The sequence below is a fragment of the Muscardinus avellanarius genome (genome assembly GCF_963383645.1).
Source record: "Muscardinus avellanarius genome assembly, chromosome: 9".
NCBI lineage: Eukaryota > Metazoa > Chordata > Mammalia > Rodentia > Gliridae > Muscardinus > Muscardinus avellanarius.
The window spans coordinates 67,105,032-67,130,563 of NC_137795.1; the positions used below are offsets into that span (position 1 = coordinate 67,105,032).

Here is a 25,532-nt window from a genome sequence, read left to right on the forward strand (position 1 = left end):
AGTGCCTGACCTGTGACTCACATTGGCCTCCCCATCTTCACACTTGCCCCATTCCCACAGGCCTGGTGCATGATTGCCTAGAAGGAGTGTCTTTGACAGCAATAATCTCCAATTGCATGTGTTTCCATTAACAATAAATAAATATCTTTGTGGGTTTCTTAGGTACTTGCAAAAATATATACTAGTTCTCTAGTAGCCAGAAGAATTTGATCTGTCTGCCTTGCAGCCCTCTGACAGTTAAGCATTTGCTTTTAGGCAAATAAAATGTCAGCCAGCATTAAACAACATATGGCAACAATATGGACATCCTCTCACTGGAGACCGACTCCTCCCCAGAAGAGATGGTACTTGAAATAGGAGATGTGTTTGAATGCAAGACCCCTCTCCCTCCCACCCAGGCATGATGGCTGGGGAGTGGGCAGAGTACCACACACGGAAGGACATGGGCAACCAGATCAAATGTGGACCTAGGGGCCAAGCTTCCCAGCCAACAGTGACCAAAGGCTGTTTGCCCTGGGCATATGGGTCTGTGGTTAAGGGGAAGTAAGATCCTAAGCTGGCCTGGATTAGCTCTACAAAATAGAAAACAGCCTCCATAGCCACTTAAAGAGGCCTTTGGGCCGCCTTTGAATTGGATGCAGTGGGTGAAGGGAGACGTTCAAAGCAGAGTCTCCATCCTTCTCATCTCTGTGGAATTCCCTGACTCCTCTTGACCTAGAGGGTGAAGATGGGGAACCCTTTCTAGTGGATAAGCTGTGTGTATAGGGATGAGTGACAACATGGATAAGGAGGAGGCCACCAGGAACTGAGCCTTCTGTGCAAGACGGAAAAGAAACCCAGCTTTCTCAGCAGTCTCTGAGCTGGTGTATCAATTAGAAACACCAGAAACTGTCCTTAGTGATGGGTTGGTCCTCAAGACAGTCTCAAAATGTTGCTTGGTCTGATATGGGGAAGCGTTCTCATGCAAAGCACCAAAATGTGGTGCCTAGCCTCTTGGACATGGTGGGTCCTCACGTAGCACTGTCTCTGTGTACTTGTATTGGAATGTGATCAGTAGAGCCTACCAGTTTTATATCAAGCTTTGAATACATAGGCTTATCCTATTTCTGGGCCCCTGATTTGACCAACAACATGGCCACATCAGTGGAATGACTAGCTTTGTGAAAACAGCTGAGCCAGAGTGTCAGGAACGCTTACTTTGATGAAGTGGTTAACGTTCTCACCAACTTTATATTTGTTTTCTACTTGTGTAAACTACTTAATTAGAATTTTTGAAAGGCCATACATAATTTTTCAAAATGATTCTATGCCTCTAACACTTTAAAAATAACATATAATAGTTAAAATTTTAAACTCCAAATATATCTGGGCACATGTGCATTCTTATAGAGCCCTGAACAATAAGGGAAAGAAATGTCTTGTTTTCAGTTAATTTTGTTTATCTAAATTTTATTAGTCATATTTTGATAACACTTTACTATAATACTGATTTAACATAAATTTTTTAATGCATGAAAAAGTGGTGAATTTTTTAAAATAACAGTGTCACTAATGATTTTCATAGAATTTGACTTTAGGAAATGCATTGTTAAAAATTAGTACAACATAGCCAGGCATGGTGCGTGCTTGTAATCCCCGCACTTGGGAGGTGGAGACAGGAGGATCACGCAGGTTCGAAGCCAGCCTCCACTGGCTTAAGAGACCCTGTTTCCGAATAAATAAAAGTATAAAAAATAGGTCTTGGAGTGTAGCCCAGAGGTAGAAGGGTTTCCAGGAACCCTAGTACCACCAAAAAAAAAAAAAAAAAAGAGTACAACATTTTAAATTGGTGGTGCACACCTGTAGTCCCATTACTTAGAAGGCTGAGATAGGAGGATCACAGGTTCCAGGCCAGCCTCAGCAACTTAGTAAGTCTCTCAGCCACTTAGCAAGATCTGATATCAAAATAAATAATATAGCCAGGTGTGGTGGTGAGCGCTTGTAATCCCCGCGCTTGGGAGGCTGAGATAGGAGGATCATGCAGGTTCTAAGCCAGACTCCACTGGCTTAAGAGACCCTGTTTCCAAATAAAAAATATAAAATAGGTCTGGGAGTGTAGCCCGGAGGTAGAAGGCCCCTGGGTTCCATCCCCAGTACCACTAAATAAATAAATAAATAAATAAATAAATAAATAACAAAAAGGTTCTGGTGGTATAGCACGGAGGTAGAGCCACCAAAAAAAAAAAAAAAAAAAAACAAGGACAAAAGAAAATCCACATTTTTTACATGTGTCAACCAATTTTTTTGGAAATGCCTTTTACTTTTTACCAGGTAGATGTAACTGATAGGATGATGTCAACATTTGTGCTTATTTGATAGAAAATTCCATGACAATGACAATCAGTCAGTAGCAATGACTAGATCAGTAGCTCTGTGAGCAGCAGGAGATCTGGGGGTGCTGGGTGGGGTACCAAGCCTAGACTCTGAGAAGAGCAGCTGCAGACTTCCCAGGTTGAAGGAGGGGCTCCCACTGTCAGCACTGTATTTGGAGCACTGTTCTCATGAGTCTAAAGGAGCCTCCGAATTTGGATGAAAAATTAAAAATTAAGTCAATCTAAGTATTTGCTATCATTACATCAAACATGAGGGTACTTAAAAACATTTCAAGACTTTTGAACGTTACTCCTAAGTCACTAAGATCACACTGTCTTGGTGTTTTCATATGAATGATAGTGTCAAACATGGCATATCCTGGAGGGCTGTGCCTGATTTCATATGTATATGACATACATAATCTAAACTATTCTATAACCTGTATTTAGGTATATTTATAACATATTGCACATATATCAAAATAGGTTGAGTTTAAAATATAAGTGAAATTGATGAGCATAACTATACTTCATCTTCTAAATATAAAGTGAAAATAAGTATGTCTACTCTTTATCTTCATGGAGATAGTACAAATATTGGTTTTCAGCAAAACAAAGTAAATTTCAGAGCAAAACTCTGAAAGTACCTCAAGGTGTGATTACTTTTTCTCAGCATTAATTTGACTATTTTTCAAATTTAAAGAGAATTCTGAATTCCAAACTGGGGGGGGAGGGGTGTGACATTTGAATTTTTTTTTGATGGTTTAGTAGTTCTTAGTGGTAAGTGTTTGATAAATAAAAAATGGAAAAAATAAGTTAATTAGTAAGTAGGTATTAGAGTTCTCACTCTGGGGTTAGATTTTGACTGCCAACTCTTGTGTTTAAGTTTCATAGAAACACCTTCACTATTTGTTTTGCTCCAATCTCTCATCGAAATGTGCACAATTTGGAGGAGTGTTTGCTGAGATTTAACTGAGACACGGAAGCAATCAAGTGGTTGAATTCTGGACTTTTCCAATTGAATGACATTCTTTTATCCATATTGATTTGAGCTTCAGTAAATTCAATTGTTGATACCACCTGGATAATTTTAAGTCTTTCTAAATCTTAAATAAAAATCCAACATAGCTCAAGCAACATAAGAATTTCATCAATTGAAAACTAAGAATCATTTCTGTGGGATGTGTAAAACAAGAAGCTGACCAGCATTATTTTCTTTTTCTTTAATTCAGTGTCATTATTGAGAGTTATTCTTGATCTTTATGAGAACCAGATTGGGGCATGGGCATGTTCTCCATCCCATCATGTTCAAGGAATTGGAACTGAAAATCATTCAAACTAGGAAAACATGACATTGAAAAATAGCCTACATTCTTTATTCTACCTCAGAGTATTGAGACTATTTCTGACTAGGAAGCCTTATGCTGATAGTAGATCTGGTTTTTGTTTTGTTTTAATTTGAAAAAGTGGACATTTTGATGACTAGTCAGAAAGAAGTTACCATTTTTTTTCACTCACTACTTTGCTAATTTGTCAGTCACACCCTTTGATCTCCATACTTGTTTTCTCAGAAAACTGTGACTTCTCACCATTTCCCAGGGGGAAAAAAACAAAACACCCAAATCTTGCCATTCAAGGTTCTCTCTTGTTTAGCCTGGCATACCTCCTCACCCATGCTTCCTAACTGCCTCCACCAGGCTGAACCAGACTGTGAACTATTCACCAATCTGTCTTGCTGCTTCCAGACCTTTCTTATTTCTCAGGCGTGCCTGTTTCTTCTTGCCACATGCCAAATAATCCACATAGACCTCAAGTTGCAATACATCCCACCCATGCGTCTTTCCAGCCATCCTAATGTTCCTACCATTCTCTCCTTTTCTCTAACTAAAATACCCGCCACACACACTCCTATGATTTAGTTAGACCATATATTCACTTACGTTCAAGGCTGTCTCTTGTATGTACACATTGTGCCCTGCACAAGGATTTGAAGCCCAAGGAATACTTGGGGACTAAAATCCACCTTCCTCTCTACTTGCCCAGGCACATGTCTTCCCAAGTGACTGTGTCTCTGCCAATGGACAGCTTTTTCTGTCTCATACAAAAGCACTATGTTGACCAGCAGCAACTCTGTTTCTCTGAATGCATGTCATCTTCATTTCCTTGACTAGAGCATGAGTTTCTTTAGGACAAAAGTTACCCTTTCATTCCCACTGTTTGGGGTTTGATAGCCTTCTTACACACAGTAAGTTATCAATGGCCATTCACTGAATTTAACTGAAGTAATGAAATGTGTTTGTTAAAAAAAAAAAAAAACAAGTACTTAAACTTACAATGCAAATATGGAAAGTGCTTGCAGCATTCAAAAGGACTCCGGAGCTGTAAAATGGTAACTTGTCTGATTTTCAGGGCATCCACTAAGTAATTTCATACAAAATGTAGTGCCCAGTAGTCTTTTGTGGAATTTGCAAAACCACGCTGGTGATGCTGGACTGAAATCCATTTCTAGCTGTTTGTTAAAATAGGCAAAGGATAACATTGAGAATTGTCTGAAGTGGGCAGGAAGAAGGTCAGTTGAATGCCCAGGGGAGGCAAGGGGATTTGGGGAGGAGCCATTTTGATCAGTCTGAGGTCAGTATACTTCCTAGAAGTCTACATTAAGCCTAAAACATTTTTTAAATCCATCTGAAATTCCCACAGCTAGAATTATGCTGTCTTTATGACCAGTGGGCATAGTTTTGCTTGACGTGGCCATGATCTTGCAGTATAGAATTGCTTTGTAAAGCCTTCAGTAGAGAGTATTAGTTCTGTTGCAGTTTTTTGTTTTTTGTTTTTTTTTTTTTGAGAAAGGAAAAATGTCCTTGAATCAAGCTTTACAGACCACAAAACAATGATGTACTTAAGATAGGTTTTATGCTTATTTGATGACATGGCCAAGACTTCAACTTTCAGATTTCCAGGGACAAACCATTGGCCAAATTCTCAAGATAAAGTCCTGCATTGAGGGACAAAATTCCCTACTAACTATGCATTTCACAACCGCAGATTTATTTTTTTGTTTGCTTATTTATTTATTTATTTGTGTGGTACTGGGAACCAAACTCAAAGAGTACCGCTAAGATACATCCCCAGCCCTATTTTGAAACAGGGTCTCACTAAGATGCTGAGTGCCTAACTAAATTGCTTAGGCTGTCCTTGAACCTGCGATCCCTCTCCCAAATACTGGGATTAACAGCCTGTACCACCAAACCTGACTACAAACCCAGCTTTAAACTGCTTTGTTTTCCAGGATGTATTGCGTTTACAGGATGGACTGTTTTTCCTTTGGGAAGAAACAAGAACAGTGGTTTCTCCTACACCACTTCACAGTGCATTTCTTTCTTCTTTTCCTTCTCAGTCCTCTGTGATGTCCGTCTGCTTTGCCCGTTTCCATCCCAATTTGGTGGTTGGTGGGACTTACTCGGGCCAGATTGTCCTCTGGGACAACCGCAGTCACCGAAGAACACCTGTTCAGCGGACGCCTTTGTCAGCTGCGGCTCACACAGTAAGTGGACTCTCTCTCACATTCCTGTCAGCCAGAAGCCCCAAAAGACAGAACAGTTTTATTGATTCACAAAAGTATGGATGTTGCCAACAATGCTAATTTGTAGTGATTGTGTTCTGACTGACTAAACTAAAGCTGAATAAGCAGCTGGCAAAGGAAGCATTGGCTTTAGAGAAATCTCTTCATCTGTAAGGTGTGTGTGTGTGTGTGTGTGTGTGTGTGTGTGTGTGAGAGAGAGAGAGAGAGAGAGAAACAGACAGACAGACAGATAGACGACAGACGACACTGAGGCATCAAACTTGCAATCCTCCTCTCAGCCTTCCAAGTACTGGGATTATAAGTGTGCACCAACACATCATGCCTGGTGAAAAGATTTCCTTTGATGTCCCAGAGGCCACCAGTGAAGAGGGTTATGCCAAAAAAAAAAAAAAAAAGACTTAGAAATGTTGGAAGAAGTGTATCTGGAATTATAAATGAACCCATTGCATTTGTATTAGAAGGTGGAGACACATATTTTCAAATAGACCATGAAGAATAAGTGCTTCATGTGTAGGGATGGTATATGGGATATTTGCCAACAGGCCTTTTTCATTTGTGATTTCAGGGCGTACTATAACTTTAAATCCTGGAATGTGTAGTGTAAGTCTCCAAATTCTACGGTGACAATATAATCCCCAGGGTTAAAAGTCAACATATCAAAACCATTACCCATAATTTAGTAGAAGAGGTTCAGTATAGTGTTCATGAGACAACCACTCTGTCATTTCCTTTAAGAGAATGACAGGTGTGTGTAGCAATTGTTAGGAGGAATGAGAAGACAGACATGTCTCCATCAATCCTTGCTACCTTGACATTCAGGGTAGCTGATGTTCTTTCCCTGAAATGCCCAAATTATGCCCAAGGATACAGCTCTTGTGTTCTTTTCAATTTCCTTAATGTGGTTGCTTCATTCGTTTCATCTACTGGCCTTAAAACCATTCTGGCTTAAAAAAGGACGGCTCGCCACTTTAGCTAAGACCACGAGGAGGAAGATTCTTCCGCTCTTGTAACTTTGACAATGGGAAATGACAAATACCAAGTCTGTCCTAATTTTGATTGATTGGGGCCAAAGACACTTGCAGGTGAAACTACTTCTTGGGAATCTTGGGCAATTGCTCTGCCTACCTCATTTCTCCAAACTAATAACAGAAAATTGTGGCCCAGGAGAAGACAGGCCTGACACAGGTGTTTTCTCAAGTAGCATGAAACCATTTCTTGGCTCTAAGTGGATGTCCAGTGATTTGCAAACATACCTTCTGAAATTTTAAAAATTATAAACCCAATGTTGGAACATTTTGCAATGGCTTTTGGAGAAAATCCAAATCCAGGAGTTCTTTGTTTCCTTTTAAAGTAACTTACACTGTGATCAACACAAGTAAAATATGATTGTTATCAAACTGAGTGGCATCATCTCTGGTAAACAATAAAACCAAAACAAATTTATTTTCTCTTCTGCTGTGTTTTGTCTGCTGCATGGCTGAAAGGGCACAGCTTAATTTTGTGTTTGTCTTTCAACTTCCATTACTGCCTGACTGATTGGTACCAGGATCAAAAAGGAAAAAGAGGCCCACCACAGATTACTCACTAATTTCCTTTCACACCCACCACACATATGCTTTGGGGACAACAGGAAATCATAATTAAAACAAAATCCTTCTGCCACACAGTAAGTTTATTTCTAAAATAAATAAAAACAATCTGGCATCTATAGTGAAAAAATGAGCTGTGTTTTTTTTCTTTCCATTAAGGAGAGGTGTGTGTGTGTGTGTGTGTGTGTGTGTGTGTGTGTGTACATGTGTGTGCCTGTGTGTGTGCTTGAGTAGGCATGCCCTCATGTCTGCTCATGTTTGGGTTTGTTTTATACTTCTCTTTTTTCTTTTAGGCAAGTTTTTTTTTTTTACTAGTGCATTGTAATTGTACATTGTAGTAAGATTCATAGTGGTGCATGCATGTAATGTTATTTGGTTTGTTTCATTCCCTGTACCTCCCCTCTTCTCTCCCTCCATCCCCTTCTACTATTCTACTGGTCTCTCTAATTTCCACAATATCTCTCTCTCTCTCTCTCTCTCTCTCTCTCTCTCTCTCTCTCTCTCTCTCTCCTCTTTCTCTCTTCTTTTTCTCTTTCTCTCTTTCTCTCTCTCCCTCTCTCTCCTACTCCTTCTCTTCTCTCTCTCCTCTTTCTCTCTCTCTCCTCTTTCTCTCTCTCTTCTCTCTTTCTCTTTCTCTCTCTCTTTCTCTCTCTCCCTCTCTCCTCTTCTTCTTCTTCTTCTTCTCTCTCTCTCCCCTCTTTCTCTCTCTCTCCTCTTTCTCTCTCTCTCTCCTCTTTCTCTCTCTCTTCTCTCTTTCTCTTTCTCTCTCTCTTTCTCTCTCTCCCTCTCTCTCCTACTCCTTCTCTTCTCTTTTCTTCTTCTTCTTCTTCTTCTTCTTCTTCTTCTTCTTCTTCCTCTCTCTCTCTCTCTCTCTCTCTCTCTCTCTCTCTCTCTCTCTCTCTCTCTCTCTCTCTTTCTCTCACCAGGTTTTATCACTGTTGGAAGCATAAGCCAGTAGTACTTATTAAAGCTCCAGGATCTGCCATGCCATATGCACTCCTTCTCTGGGCACTTGGCTCTACCATTCTTCTAGACTTGCCTCGTTTTCTTCCTAATGTCTTCTTCCTATTGAGATAGAAAGATTTAAGATTTAAGGAGGACTTAAGATTCTTTGTTAGAATTTTGGCAATTTGTGTTGATGAGCCACGGTTAACAGAGAAGCCCCATTGGACTTTTGCTAGGAAAAAACAAAAAGCAAACTAGGTGGATCTTAGGTTCATAACAATGTCAAGATCGTGCTTTCCACTCATGGGAATAAAAGAAAGTTCAATTTGGTGCCTTGTGGGATTATCCAAATCAAGTCAAAATACTGTAGCTTTTTGAATACTCATTCATATATCATTCTTCAGTTTTTTAGGTGAGGATCTGTTAAATCCATTTTCCATTTGCTTTCTACACAGAGCATTGCTGTGTGTCTGGTGACTTGAGTCTGCCTGCACACTCTTCCCAACTCCATAACACCAGAGACTTGGGAAAGAGCACTGTCTATACTCCACAACAATCAGTCCTCTTGATGTTTGGAGACCCAGTCAGGGTAACATTCAGGCTCAGACGTCTGATGTGCTTATCATGTTGCAGATCCATTTAGGCTGGTTCACATAGAAGTGTCTGTAGAAGCATGGCATGAAAAAAAGACAAAGGAAGCCCGGCATGGTGGCACACAACTGTCTTCCCAGTACTTGGAAGACTGAGACAAAAGAACTGCAGATTTAATACCAGCCTCAATAATTTGGCCAGACCATATTTCCAAACAAAAACATTAAAATAAAAAGGGCTGGGGATGTAGCTCAGAGGTATAATGCCCCTGAATTCAATCCCCAGTATCCCCCCCCCCCACACACACACAGACCTAGTGAAATGTCTGTCAGCATGGGTGAAAGAGATGATACAATTATCAAAATGCAGATGTAATCTTAGGGTGCATTAATACAGCCATATTTTTAGGAGAAGGCAGATTTTAAGTCATGAGAAGTGGCAATCCAGTGCGACCCAGATTTACATATTCTTTAGTCAGAATATAGGTGGGCAATTCTGTGTTGTTCTCAGAACTCCACCGTTAGAAGAATTCGATAAAAGTATATTCAAAAGAGATTGACCAGGATGGGGAAGGTTTTGAAAACCAGGTACCAAGCTGGGCATGATGGCATACACTTGTAATCCCAGCATTTGGGAGGCTGAGAAAGAAGGATCACGATTCACAAACAGCCTCAGCTACTTAGTAAGGCCCTTTGCAACTCAGTGAGACCTTGTTTCAAAATAAAGAATTAAAAATAGAGCTGGGGTATATCTCAGAGGAAGAATGCCCCTGGGTTCCATCTCATACTGCAGAAAGAAAGAAAAGAAAGAAAGAAAGAAAGAAAGAAAGAAAGAAAGAAAGAAAGAAGAAAGAGAAAGAAAGAAAGAAAGAAAGAAAGAAAGAAAGAAAGAAAGAAAGAAAGAAAGAAAGAAAGAAAGAAAGAAAAGACAAAAGAAAACCAGGTACCAAGGAAAACCTGAAGGCTTAATCTAAGGCAAGACTTAGAGGTGTGGGTGGGAGATATAAAACAACAACCCATAAATATTCAAAGAGCTGCATAGTTTTGACTTGATCTACATGATCCAAGAGGACTCCACCCTGCAGCTGTCTCCATGAACTTTCTTTATCCCCATTAGTTTAAAAAAAAAAAAAAAACTCCCCAGGAATTAGCACTGAAACTGGCCACTCTCTAAGCAAGGTGTTTAAGCGGGTTTGGACTACATTTTTGGAGGAGGCAGATGCATAACTTCACTAAATGATTGTTAGGGCTTCTTCTGACCAGGAGTTTATATGATAATAATAGTCTGGGAACCATCCTTTATATAATATCAACTTTCCAATATTAAGGATTGTTTCATTGTAGTTGTGGCTAGATATTATGGACAGTAACTCTTCAAGAGTAAGACTTAGACTGTCAGCTATTTGCACAGAGAAGCATCAGTTGTGGTTTGGCCAGTCGTGGCTAAGCTGCCTGAAATCTAACCCAAATTACTGCTAGGTTCTGCTTATGCTAACCTTCCACTTTGTGTCTAATGTGCAGCTGTACATGTTTTTAAGTCTATCATGTCGAATTCTGCAGAAAGGGATAAACTACTAGAGCTATGGCAGAAGGCTAGAGCATCTTGCTTATAGTTCCTGGGATTTATAAAAATTTCTCAAGATCCTGGCCAAATCTAAGCCTTCATATCCTTCTGAATGATATTTTAAAAAATAAATCTACCATTATTCTAGATTCCGCAGTCACATGAAAGAGCCTAATTTTATCTCACTAGGTACATTATGCCAATAATTTTTTCACCACCAATATCTCTCCCTCAAATTAAAAAGGCTGATGAATATTAACCACTTTCTAAAAAGAATGTTAGCAAATGTTTGGCACTGTGACTACAACTCATTAAACTCCAGATTTAGTAACACATGTTCTTTCCAAAAGTTCTACCCTTTCGAAGACTGCCTTTTACAGCACTCAAGTTGAGCCGAGAAGCTAACCTGTGTGGTGGGGACTTATTCAAGTACCCCCAGTTCACTGGCTTGGGTTATTTACCCATCCAGCCTCGTTTGCCCTTGCTTTTTTCCCTTCTGTTGCATTGCATCCGACTGAACAAGGTGAGGCTTAGGAAGTATTTCCACTATTATGTGTTGTGTGGCCAGAGCTTTTAGAAAGAAATCAGGTTGAAGTCAAAAGTGGCAAATGCCCCAGGGATTTATATTCTTGTAGGTTTATGTCACTCAAAACCATCACATTAGAGTGATGTGTTTGAGCCTCGGGGAGATTGTGTCTCCTGGGATCTGCACCCTATCCACTATGTTTGTCTTTCCACAGCATCCTGTGTACTGTGTAAATGTCGTTGGGACCCAGAATGCTCATAACCTCATCACTGTCTCCACCGATGGGAAAATGTGCTCCTGGAGCCTGGACATGCTTTCTACTCCACAGGTGGGTTTGTTTCCCCTGGCACATAAGAGCATCCTTGTTAAAAGACATACTCACTTAATAGCCAAACCCTCACATCCTTTAGGAGCCGAAAGCAATGGATACACTTGAAAGAGTGGGGCCTGGTTTTAGCAGACTCCTCCTGAAGCCAGAACCCATTTCCTTTACCACAAATCATGTAATTATTGTAATATGTTAATCCTTAGGTCAGTTTCAAGTGAAAATGAAATAATCCATTTTAAAGCATAGCCATTATGGAAGTTGCCTGTGGGATGAGTTGTACTTATCCCACAGCACCATGAAATGAATACAAATGAGGCTGGAGCTCCGTGGCGCTATCCCCTCTTGGTACTTGCCTTGAAGGACAGGTATCTCCATACAACAGAACGCCAAGCCCTTGCTTGCATCTGGACCCTACACGACTGCCTGCATAGATGAAGAATTTGTTAAACCATCTGCTTTTCTCCTCTGGAATGTTTTTTAGTGTGGTCCCTGCCTTGCTCAACAAATGAGAAGTTGAAAATTAAAAAGTTCCAGCATTTCCAAAGCACTGCTGATTGCAGTAATGGTAACCAAACAAAGGAGCAGGAGTGGGAGAGAATGCTGGAGATCAGGGTCGGAGTGCCCCGCTCAGAACACACGTATCAACACACACACATGAACACAGACACGCGCACAGTGTGAGAGAAAATACCTCACTGTCCTCAAACTCAAAGACAAGAAGAGCTCATTTTTACAGTCTTTGACAAAAACGTAAGAAAGACTCTAGAAAATTATGAAATGCAGTTAGGAGATAATTCTCAATTTTAACATTCCTGTTCTTTTTTCCTGAAATAACCACCCTAAAATGTCTCTCACTCAATTTTAGAAGATATTAAAATTTCAGAATACATAAGGAAAATGTAGGGACTGTAAAGAAACTCCTGAAAGACTCCAAAAATGCAGACAGAGAGAATACTAAGACTAGTAAGTTCTTTATATAATTTTAGAGGAGAAAAAAAGAGAGTGATAATCAGCTGCTTACTACTTAAGCTCATCTGTGTTTGTTGATCTTTAACAATATACAAGTCTGGAGTCGTGTGTGGGGATTTTATGGTTTTGTCTTAAAATTCATAGCAATGTGTTGTTTCTTTTTAAAGCATGGAGATTATAAACAGACAGATATAACAGCAAACCCTCTGTTTAGGAATTTTTAATTGCCCATTTCCCTGATTAAACATGTATTTGTTTAGGTTAAAACCAGCAGAACAGGGGCTCCAGGATCACTTTTATTAGTGTTAGTGTGCCCACAGGCTCCTGTCTTTGCACAGAGGGAGAGTCTCATGGATAGCAGGGAGGAGCAGGGGCATCCCACAGTTGGCCTGGTCTCTCTCCCAAGTGGGTAACCATGTGACACTACCTTCTGCCAACGTGAGAGATGGGAAGGACCGCTGGATGATTCTTTTCAGTGTCATATTGACACAGCTTCTTCTCCTTCAGCTAGATACTGATGTGCTTGTTCTGTGTGGATCTCAGGATTAGCAAGTCTGAAACATGCCCACATGGCCTCGGCAGCCCAGCCTTTTCTAATTTATAAACTCCTTGGCCGAAATGATCAGGTGTGTTTGCACAAAAAAGAGTAAACTCCTGAGCAACTACCATGATATGACACCCCAGAATTATTTTTTAAAATTATTTCATATATGCAAAATAGACAGCCTGATATAAATAGCCAGAAACACCCAGGGACATTGCTTTTGCTTAGTAATTAACTTAATTCTTCTTCACTGTCATTAAACTTAACTTAGCAGTATATCTTTTCAGTCTCTCTAACTTATAATTTAAATAACTCACTTTATGTAAAATGAAGATTTTCATTTACTATTTCAAACACACATCTAAACACCATCCTACACATTCTTAGAGCCCACGCACCCCCAGCTACCCTCTGTGAAACCTAGTTCCTGTCAAAATCTGGTTTTTATGACCTGAGTGACAATTTTCTAGTTTCAGTCCATGGAGGGCCCACAGTCCTGCTCTGACAAATGTGCTTAGTACATCTGATATTAATACATGTGTATTCTCATGAACAATTGATTTTGAAAATGTTTGTAAATACATGGGTATTGTGTGTTTTATTAAAGCCTGGGGCTGACAAGTGTAATCATTACAGTATTATCTTTAGTTTCTGCACCATTAGTTTCGAAATTCTCACCTGTCATCTCTGCCTGACTTAGGAAGCAACAACACATGCTGATGAAATCCAGCCTCCCTGAAACCAGAGATACACAGCGGCGTGAATGTCAGGGGCAGTAAAGCGTGGTTTCTGGCACAGCCGGGGTCTTTTGTAACGCTGTGTGAAAAGCAAACAGACGATTTAGCCAAATGATTTTTCCGTGCTATCTTTGGCATGGCGAGGAGTTGACAGATGGAAATGTAACCGCACCGTGTTTTGGTAGGAAAGCATGGAGCTGGTGTACAATAAGTCCAAGCCTGTCGCAGTTACCGGAATGGCTTTTCCGACGGGGGATGTCAATAACTTCGTGGTTGGCAGTGAGGAGGGTACAGTCTACACGGCTTGTCGTCATGGAAGGTGACTTTCTGTTTTCTTACTGATGACATGTTCTTCATTTCCCAGAGTCTGTTATCGCATTCTGGGTTCTAATCACTTTGCACAATAAGAAAGATATTTCTGGAAAAATGTATAGCACAACTTCAAAGTTTTTCTTTTCTTAAAGCACCCCTCTGCTCTGGTCCTGAGCCATTTGTAAGTTTTCCGTGGTTCCTGCTGCTTTGGGAAAAAATACCCAGGCTTCTTAGCAGACTCTTTTAGACTACCTGCCCCTTCTCAACCTCATATCGCACTCACCTTCAATATAATAAAAATAACCCTGGATCCAATGCTACCTATCCCCCATGTCTCTGGCAGTTTGTGCCCCCGGCTTCTTCTGCTTGGACTGCCATTTCTCTCTTCTTTGCCTGATTAATTCCTCTTCATTAAAGAGCAGCACAGAGCTCATTCCACATTGAAGCCTTTCTGACTTCATGGGCAAAGAAACCCACTCCTACCTTTATGTCCTATAGAATTTTCAGACCTTTTATGCATTCATCCTTTTGAAGAATATTTGCTGAGAACCTACTGCACCAGGCACCATCAGAATACAGTAAAGTACATAACGGGCACAGAATTTAGCTGCGCATTGAGTGTAGAAGACTAGTAAGTAAATAAATATATAGTTTAAGATGCTGAGTGCTAAAAAGAAAATTAGAGTACAGTAAGTAGGAATAAGTAGGCTGTCATGTTTGCTATTTCATATATTCTTCTACATGCTTCTATAATAGCGTTAATCACATTTTATTTCAATTATTCATTCATCTGCCATTTTCCTTTTACTAAACTGTTTCCATTTCATCTTTGATTCTCTGCCTAGTGCCTGGCACATAGTAGGTGAAGAGATAAAAATCAATATGAGGAATAAACAAGTGATAATACCCAAACAATATAAAGAAGTGCCTTCAGACCCTTCCTCTCAGTCAGAGGGGCTGGAAATGTATGAGACACACAATCCACTGTGCAATTTCCAGGCAATAAGAACCCTGCCTTGATTAAAAGATTGGCAGATGCCCTGGAAGCAGAGCTATTAGAATAAAGTAGATTCCAGTAATTTGGCCTAGATTGTAAAATTACATGCAAAACTTAACAGGTGGCCTCACATCTCTTGAAAGGATCGCTATGCTCACACCAGCGCTTAATTTCTCTTTTCATTTTCGTAGTTCTTGTTCAATTGATTTTTCATTTCTTGCACTCATCCCAGGTTATTTAGATTTAATAAGGAACCACAAATTGTTCCAAGTTCATGGATGGAGTTTTTGCAATTTGTAGAAGTGGCAAGCATCCATGGCTCAGCTACATGATTTTTTTTTTCCATTCAAACAATGCAACCTGGTATGTTTCTGCACTTCTGCTCCTTTTTAAACTAGTACTATTTGCCCTGACCACATGACTTAAAGATGACTTAGGAAGCTATGAGCTGCTCAGAGTTCCATGCCCAACATTTCTACTACATAAAAGCTGGCTGAAATCACACATTACAGTTTTTATCACAGTGTAAAAAGACCTGACAAAGGAATTAACTCACGCAGACATTTGCTGCACACCTCCTGTGAGCAGGGTGCCTTGCTAGGTGCTGAGAGTCACAGAGTTGTCATTGAAACCACTGGGTTTAAATCCATCTTCAAGAAGCTGATGAAAGGAGAAAAGACAAATGCAAAAACATGGGCACCACAAGCAGAAGGCACAGAGAGTACAGGGGGCTGCACATGGGGTCACAGCTCCATCCACGGGAATATCCACGGGAGTCCTTAGGAGAAGGTTCAGTTGTCTTAATCCAGGTTTTACCTTGACCCTTTGCTATTTTTCAGGTGGCTTTTTAGTTTCTCTAATGTGAATAACCTTTCGCTCAACGTCTGTTTTTATTCTAGGGCTGATACCCTCTTCAAACACAAGCAAAATATGCACTGTGGTTCAAAAGAAGGGGCCCTTATGGCACACCCCACAGATCTCTTTGCAGCAAGCTTGATTATGCTTTCTTTATCAGTCCATCCATCTGAAATATAAAATACAGATCTTAGTAAAGTGTAATGTAGCTGGCATTGACTTTGTAGTCATTTTAAATGGGTCATACAGGACTATAAGAGAGAGGTGGGGGACTTCTATTTTTCACCTCACATAGAGAAGGTGCAAATCCACTTCCATAAACTAAACAAGGTCCTCATTTTGCACCCTATAAACCCTTTCAGGATGCTGTTAAGGGCAAGCGGAGTCTCACCAGGAGTCACTACAAAGATCGGTTCCTTGTGTTCATTAGAATAAATTTAAGTGATCAGTGTGCTGGGACTGCTGTTAGCAGTTTCACTGGGCAAAATTTTCGAGTGCCTGGTACATGGAACACAGACTGTAGCACTTTGCTCATGATTCCAAATTTTGTTCAGCACACTGACATTTATTGGAGCTTCAAGGGCCCAAACATTTTAATAACTGAATTCATTTTTACTCTCAGTGACATAATATTGAGGTTTCGCAATTCCTACATAGTTGTCATCTTTTTAATCTCATGTATATGGATTTTCAAATATATTATTTTTGGTATTTTTCCTTAGATTTTCCTAATTGTGTATGAGCACATGCAGACTTATTATGTGATAATAGAGGGCTGGAAATAATCCCAGCTTGATTAAATAAACAAAATATGTCTGAGGGTAACTTTTAAAATGTGTATTGCTATTTCTCAAATGTGCTTTTGTGTTTTTTTTTAAAGGGGACATGTTTATCTCTTTTACTTTTTTATTTCATTTAACAAAATATGTATTGATCACTTACTGTTTACTAAACACTGGCAACAAGGAAGATAAGATACCTTCCTTTATGGAATTTACGTAACGCATTTTTTAATGTTTTTAATGAAGCAAAAATAGCATTTTCTCCAAATTCTTTTTAGTTACATATGTAGTATAATACATATGTATTATTTTACAAAGATTTTTTAAAAGTTACATATTTAGGTATGTCAATTTATTTTAAGAAATTTCCTTGAAAGAATAAATGATTATTCCTGCAAGGATGAATGAAGTTTTATAGCCAAAAGACTCCCAAAAAGAAGCACAAATGAAACAGGAGCAAACTACTGTACCAAGGAAAAAAATAGTCTCATAAATGTGAATGCTTCTGGGATCTAAGTGTATTTGTTTTCATCAAAATTGTTGTAACAACGATAGGATTTGAGAAACTCCTGAAAAATTTAAATGATAAAATTTGTTACTAAATTCTGCTAATTAAAAATATATTGCCTCATACTGGCTTTTAATCACCAAAATAGTGTCACATGCTGATCGTTTCTTTCTCTTCAGTAACAGTGCAAATGGTTTCACTTATGGTAGTCTGTGGCTGTTGTTCTAAATCATGCAAAATTAATTGCGCAAAGATGAGTTTTTGTTGTTTGCCGCTTTGTGAAGGTCACTGAGATTCTGCTCACATGTGCTCTTTATGCAGCAAAGCTGGCATTGGTGAGGTCTTCGAGGGCCACCAAGGCCCAGTGACAGGAATTAACTGCCACATGGCTGTGGGCCCAATCGATTTCTCTCACCTGTTTGTCACATCATCCTTTGACTGGACTGTCAAACTGTGGACCACAAAGGTGAGAATACATTCTTTAAAATCCTCAGGTAATGTACAGAGGGAGAGGATGATTTTTGGTTTCCTGGGAGAGTTGTAGGGAATATTGTTACCTAAAGCCTCTTCCAGTTGACATGGCTTTAAGGATTCATACACCTGCTGGGGAAATTCATCTGCCTCAGAACCAGCTAAGATTTATTTTCCCATTCCATTTAACTTATTTTTAAATGCAGAAGTGATATTGGAAATAACCCAATTGTAAAAATAAATTTTCAAATGATTCAAATAACGATAAAGCTGAAGTCCTCCACAAAGACTAAACTCCCACATACAACAGTTTGATATTAATTTGCTGGAGCCTCGTAGCATTTGCTTTTCTCACATGTGCATCTATGGATATACATGATTTGGGATTTGGGTTGTTTGTCTTACTGTTTGCTCATTTTGTTTGTTTGTTTTTGAGCCTTTGGAGTTTCTTAAGCTTATAAATGGCCCTATTATAGAGGTAATTCTGACCATTTTTGAGAGAGAAAAAAAAAAAAAACGGATCACTGAAAGAAAGGTACAAGGGCCTAAGGAAGAAATGGCAGTGGCTTACTTCAACCAGTAGTTTGAAATGGAAAAAAAAATTAGATGTATTTGAGAATCATTTAAGAATCATTTAAGAGACAAAAGCCATGGAAACTGGTGTTGATTTCATGGAAGGAAGTTAAGAGAGTCACCAGGAGAAAACCCAGGTGTCTGATAGGACATCTGACAACTTGTGGTACCTTCTACTCACTAGACAATAACAGCAGAAGGAACGTGTTGGGAAAGAGCTTTGCACATGTTGAGTTTCAGTGGCCTGGGAGGCACAGTTCAAGATCTTCCATAGGCAGTTTGCTTTATGGTACAGAAGAGGGAGAGTTCTGTCTGCTGGTAGGCACTTAGTAACAGAATAGCAATGATAATCACAAAGGACAGGATTTTCAAAGTGAACACTAAGTCTCAATATGGAGGAATAAGAATATTTGAAATATAAACTGGAGAAATGGAACCAGAAAGGACTGAAAAGTAACTCAAGGAATAGAGAAAAAATAGAATTTTATGTGTGGCTTCATGAGTCTTAATGAAGAAGATACTGTCATGAGGCCAAAATTGACTTTTTAAAAAAATATACACACTTATTAGTGCGTTATAATTATATATCATACTGAGATATAGAGTTCCTATCAGAACAGACATGTACACAACACTTGATGTGTTTCACTCCAGATCCCACCCCACTCCCCACCCTGTCTCAGTCAACATTCTCACTGATATAATCCACAACGACTGACTGCACACCTTAGAGGAAGGAAGATGTATTTGCTCACAGGATTTTGGAGATCTTGACATTTAGTCTATGTCCGACTGGGCGTAGTTCTATGTCAGAGCTAAGGGAATGTCTGCGGGAAGCCGAGGGAGGAAAAGAGCAAGGCTCTGCTCTTAAATCAGGGAGGCCGGAAGCCAAGAGAGAGCAGGGAGAGGAGAGACCTTACAGTCCCCAAGGTCGTACTCCCAGGGGTCTCTCCTTAGCAACCACACGCTGCTTCCAGCATTGCTGCCTTGTTTCCATGAGGGCTAGGGGGACATTCCAACCTAACCCATTACACTCTCCTCTGCCATACATGTCACTGAGATTGGTACTCATAATTATATAGCATTATTCAAACTATTGCCTTTATCAAAATTGGCTTTTGACTATATGAAAGGATATACAATTTCATTTATAAGAGAAATTCAAATGAAAACCAAGCTAAGAAATCTATTTGGGGGGGTGTACTGGGGATGGAACCCAGGGGCATTCTACCTCTGAGCTATACCCCCAGCCTTATTTTTATTCTTTATTTTGAAACAAGGTCTCACTGAGTTGCAAAAGCCCTAACTAAGTAGCTGAGACTGTCCTCGAACCACAATCCTCCTGTCTCTGCCTCCTAAATACTGGGATTATAAGCATGCACCACCACACCTGGCTGAGAAATCTATATTTGTTTTTGTGTTTGTTTGTGGTACTGGGGATTGAACCCAAGGGCATTCTACCTCTGAGTTACAACTCACTCCTAATTTTTATTCTTCATATTTTGAAATAGGGTCTCACTAAGTTGCAGAGAGCTTCACTAAGTAGCTGAAGCTGGCCATGAACCTGCAGTCTTCCTGTCTCAGCCTCCCAGGTACTGGGATTACAAGCATATACCACCACGCCCAGCAAGAAATCTATTTTTAGCTATCAGATTGACAAAAGTCTAGCAGTTTCACAACACACTTTGTGCTGAGGCTGAAAGAAATCAGCAATTTTCATATGTTTTCACTGGAAATGCAATGGCATTGAAAATTACACAATACTATGGAAGGGAATTAGGCACTATCTAAAAATATGACATACCTGAACAGAGCAAGTCCCACTTCTGGGAATCTATGCCCAAGGTATACCAGCCAAAAATAAGAAAAGAATATGTTCAGAAGGATATTCATTGAAAGATTAATTGAAGAGCAAAAGGCTAGGAACAACCAAAAAATCTCCATCAATAAGGTACTATGTTAATCAAAGTAGGGGAAAAAATGAGAATATCTTTATACTCTTATGAAATGACCTCTGGGAGATTATATATATATATATATAATATATATATATATAATATATATATATATTTAATATATATATATATATATTAAATATATATATATTTAAATTTTAGAAAAGCTAGATGGAGAGGAATGAAAATAGTATTTTGTCATGTTTAAAATTGGATTTATATTTTTTTATAAATTGAAAGGATAAACCACTCATACAGACTACTTAATAGGGAGTCCAGGTTGAAAGAAACAAAGTAATAACTTCTTTGCATATGCAGTGTTTACACATATGATTTTGGAATCATATAAATATTTATGAAGTTATAAAACAAAATAAAATAAATTTAAAATTAGTTCCTAACAAAGTTTTAAAGTAAAATGAAATGAGTCATTTTTAGCATGGTTAAAATTAGTGGCAAAAATCTTTCAATAGGAAATTATTTGAAGTGATTTTAAAACACTGTACTCTGGGCATATGTCCCTGAGAAAATATATTTCAAGGATAAAAAACACAGAAGCAACCTCAAACTATTTCTAGTACTTATTTTGCTTGTGCTCATATTGTCACTGTTATTCTGACTGTTGTGTTTGTATTGAGAGATAAATTAAACAACTATGTTGGTGACATTGAGACCTTGGAGGAAAGGAGATACAATTTCATGAAATTAGGTAACAATTTTGTAGTAATACTGAACTTGAGTTGGAAGCATAAGTAAGAAGTCAGGGTGTATATTATTTTTAAATTCAAAAAACTACCACTTACCATTCTACCTGCCTCAAGGTCAAGAAATAATAACCAATCCAACAGCAATGACATTCCAGAGCTAGAGTGTGCTCCTAAATACAAGTCTCAATAAAGGAATTCAGAATCCCAGGAGAAATTTCTGATTCTAAGAACAGAGCAGAAAATGTGTAGAATCTGTATGCAGTATAATTTGTGTTATAACAGAAAGCTACCAAACATTACAATGTTCTTGTCAAAGACCTTGGAAGCCAAGTTGAGTAAGATTCTGCTGGCTAAAATATCAGTAAGAGTAAGTTACAGGTTTATGAGTTCATAATGGTACTGAACAAAATAACTACAACATAAACACTCACTTGGGACAAGGGATGTGGCCTAGTTATAGATCACTTGCCTAGGAGGCCTTTGGTTCTATCCTCAGTTCTGCAAAAAAAATAATAATATAACACAAACAAAATCTCATTGATTACATTTGGAAAAATACTAGGCAAACTAACTCATTATTTTGAAATAAGAAAAGGAAGGAATCAAACATTCTGTTTTTCCGATAGGATTTGTACGTTACTTTAGGGTTACTAAATAGTTGATGAGAAAAGAGGTGTTAATGGAACATGCCTGTATTCCCAGTATACAGGAGGCTTAGACAGAAAAATCATAGATTCAAGAACAGCCTCAGCAATTTGGTGACACTCTCAGCAACCCAGTGAGACCCTGTTTCAAAAACAAAACATAAAAAGGCTTGGGAGATAGCTGAGAGGAAGAGTCACCCTGGATCCAATCCTAAGTATAACACACTGATATATACATATATGTCATAAATACTATATGTTATAATATATCATAAATTTTATATTTAAGATAATATATCATAAATATGAATCATAAATGAAATAAAATGAATAATATATTTATAAATTCTATATTTATGGTAATATAGAATCATAAAAATTCTCTATAGAATTAACCCAGGTAATATAAGAATAAGAAATAATAGTATTTGAGTTTCACTGTTTTGCAACTCCTACTGATCTAGGCAATGATCATGACTAATAATACTGTAAAAAAATAGAAATAACCTTCATAATTATGGAAGTGGACAGTATCACCTTTAAAGTAGGCTTGCCCACAAAATCAAATCTGAATCTTATCAATCTTCCAGATCTCTGAATTTAGAGGCTACAGGAGCTACAGATGCCAAATGTTATACAACACCGCAGGTATGCAATCAGCCAAATCCAGACAGTGGAGAAAGCTATAGGACAACTGATTTCACTTCTGCAACCAAACTGGAGGGAAAAAAAAGAGAACTCCAAATAAAAGTAGAAACTGTATACCAAAGCAAAATAGAACAAAACAAAATTTGAGACATTTCAATCAATCTCAAAATATGAATCTTATGTAGATCTTGATTCAAACAATCAACCAAATTTTTAGAAGTCTACCAAGGGAATGTGAATGCTGCCTGTATATTTTATGATATTTATGAATTACTATTTTTAGGTTTAATAAAATATTATAATCATGGTTCACTTTTTAGGGATGCATATTGAAATACTTATAAAAACTATACTGAGGCCAGTGATTTTCTCAAAATAAGCACTGTGTGGATATAGAGGGAGAAAGTTGACTAAATATTGATAGTGATGGAAGCTAGATGATTGATATTAGTCTATTTCTGAAAATGTTTAAAATCTTCTATAATAAAAAGTAAACAGAAGAGAGGGCACAATGATCAATACTTCAGAGAAGTAACATCAGGAATAAAATATGCTCATTGTAGTTATCAACAGAGAAGCCATGGCAAATATGGCATCTTTGGAATGTGTTAAAGATATGACATAAATTATTCTTATGCTTTTATTGGTGCATTATAACCTCACATCATAATGTACTTCATAGTGATAGTGCCATTTATGCATACAATGCTTGGTGAGGGTCCAGTGAGAGGAAAGTGAGGAAGCACTGAAAAGCATTCAAGACATTTTTTATTTTGTTTAAGATTGTAAACACTGTTGAATATATTGCTAGTATGGAAGAGCCAGTAAAGAAAGAGAGTGGAAAATCTCTAAGTGTAGAGTAAAAACAGGACCATTAAAGTGTGGATGTAAATGAGATCCATAGCCTGGGCAAGAAGGATGATTTAAATTTGAGCAATGATGTCTGTTGTAATAGAAGAGCAGGAAAGGCTGAGGCCAAACACATCTAAGTGTAAATCAGAGATCTCTGGTGATGGCTTTCTTATCAACAAGGGAGGAAATTAAATAATCTGCTTAGTAGGAAGTGGGGGTCCTGAGGGAACAGATTTCAGCTGGTAAGAGAATAGGATGAGCTGACTATGGAAATAAGAATGGGTTCTGGGCAGTGTGGTGGACCTTGTGTGGTCAGAGAAGAGAATGCATGAACAGCAGCATTTTCAGGACTGATTTTCTACAGGAGAGGTCAGCAGTATAAATATGGATGTGGATGAGGGGAACAGTTCAAAGGACCTGATCCAGGAGCCTTACAGAGTGTGAGGAAAAGATGACAGAACATGGGATTCGGAGATACGGACATAGACAAAAAAGGGTTTGATGTTATAAACTAAGGAGCTGAAGAAGCAAAAAGGAAATAAAAATGGACAAGAGAAAGTAAAGCGAGCAGGGGACTAGAAGCCCATATAAGATCAAAGAACAGGTATAAAGGAAGCAATAGGATAAAAGAAATCATAAGAGGTTATTATTAGAAAGCGGGATACCCCAATGTACATGATACATATTCACAAACATACCAAAGTCAATCACTGAGGAAAACGTGAAAAGGAGGCAGGAGGGAGGGAATGAGAAGGGAACTGGGGAAGGGCTAAATGAGTGCTGTATACATCTGCCATTGTGTACCCCATTAAGATGTATGGCTACAATGCACCAATAAAAATTATATATATTTGAAGAAAAAAAGAAAGTGGGATGCTTAAACTTAGTGATCCTCACCTGGAATAATTCTTCTTCCTTTTTTTTTTTTTTTTTTGAGGGGGAAGAGGAGGACTGGGAATTGAACCCAGAGGTATTCTATCTCTGAGCTGTACTCCCTCTTTATATTTGTTTTCAATTTTGAAACAAGGTCTCACTGAATTGCTGAAGTTCTCTCTAAGTTCCTCAGGCTGATCCTCCTGCCTCAGCCTCCTAAGTACTGGGATTATAGGTGCACACCACTAAAACCAGCTTAATATTTCTTCTTCTTTTTTTAAGCTCTGTTTTATTTTTTTAATATTATAGCAATTTATCCAAAATTAACAATGATAATCTCACATAACAGATTCATTTGTCTTCTTCTTGAATTTTAAAGAAGTCATCAAGGATGTTATCATGTGTGTTGCTGAAATTTAGTGAAAGTGATTTTCACTGGAAATATGGAGGTGTTAGAGACTTAGAGACCAAATGTCAAAGGGCAAGTGTGCTGTGTGTGGGCTTTGGGGTGGACAAGAAAACTAACTAGGATAGAGAAGGAGACTGACCTCAATGCTAGAGTCCTCAATGAATTAGGGCGATCAAAGGCAGTAGAGGATGCTAGAGCCAGATGACTGAGCTTAGAAGAAGCAGGACTTTTTCTTGGAAAGCTGAGGAGCAGTGAAGTAGCCCTGAAGGGCAAGTAAGAAGCTGACCTCTGACTCCTTAGAAAGAGCATAAATGGCAGTGTACTGATGGCAGGGCTAGGACTCCATGGAGGCCGACAGGAGAGAGAGCTAGCAATGAGGAGAGCCAGGGCAGGGGCAAAGCATTTACTATGGGCCGAGAGGGCCAGGGGTGGTGAAGAGCATGGTGGAAACATCTGGAAAAAAGGAATGTGAATAAAGGTTGCAGTGAAGGAAGTATAGATAGAGATTCCTAGAGGCCTCTGTGAAACCCCCACCAAGGATGGAAAAAGAGGTGCAAAAAAGAGCCTATTTGTTCAGACTAAGATGCTAAGCCTTACAAACTCTAGAAAGAGGACAGAATGAAGAGAGGACTCAAACACATTAGACATCCAGCCTGCCCCACCTGACCACACCAGGTTTCATCTCTAAACCACTCTCAGGGAAGACCTCACTTTGAAGCAGAAACTTTGTTGGAGTGGTTTCCTGGCAAACAGAGGATCCGGCGGCATTCCAAGCAGCTGAGTCAACAAATGCATCAAACACATGGCCAGAAAGGAAGGAGGCTGGAAAGTTGGGTCTGAACTTGATCATGTAGATTGATTTTTATTTCATAGGTGATGGCGAGTCATTTTAAATGAGTATTAAGCAAAAAGTAATTTAATTTTATGGCATTTGCTGTGCAATACTATGGAAGATGAGTTTGCATGGATGGTCCATGCCAAACTTTATGGAGCGATCTCATCCTGTGTACTGGGCATTGTGCTAACTGTTTTAAATATGTAAGTCCGACAAATCTTCACAATAAACCTATGAGGAGATATTAGTATCCTATTTTAGAGAAGAGGAAATAGGAACACAAGGGCTGAAAGAACTTTCCCACTATGCTTGGTGGATAAATGGGGAACCTGGGATTTAAACTTGGTTTTGTGTGACTTTGGAGCCAGTTTTCTTTGGGCTGAGA

General features: G+C 38.8%; 1 protein-coding gene across 6 annotated transcripts in view; it reads left to right on the forward strand.

Annotated features, from left to right (window-relative positions):
• The window catches only part of DYNC1I1 (dynein cytoplasmic 1 intermediate chain 1), a gene marked incomplete at both ends in the record, with an annotated part of 291,578 nt that overhangs the window by 214,057 nt on the left and 51,989 nt on the right, over positions 1–25,532 (forward strand). For all 6 annotated transcript variants that reach the window (XM_080701433.1, XM_080701434.1, XM_080701429.1 and 3 more), the window contains 4 exons: positions 5,749–5,895; positions 11,363–11,476; positions 13,912–14,045; positions 17,502–17,646. In XM_080701433.1, coding sequence (XP_080557559.1) covers positions 5,749–5,895; positions 11,363–11,476; positions 13,912–14,045; positions 17,502–17,646 — 540 coding nt within the window. The remainder of the gene's footprint in view (positions 1–5,748; positions 5,896–11,362; positions 11,477–13,911; positions 14,046–17,501; positions 17,647–25,532) is intronic.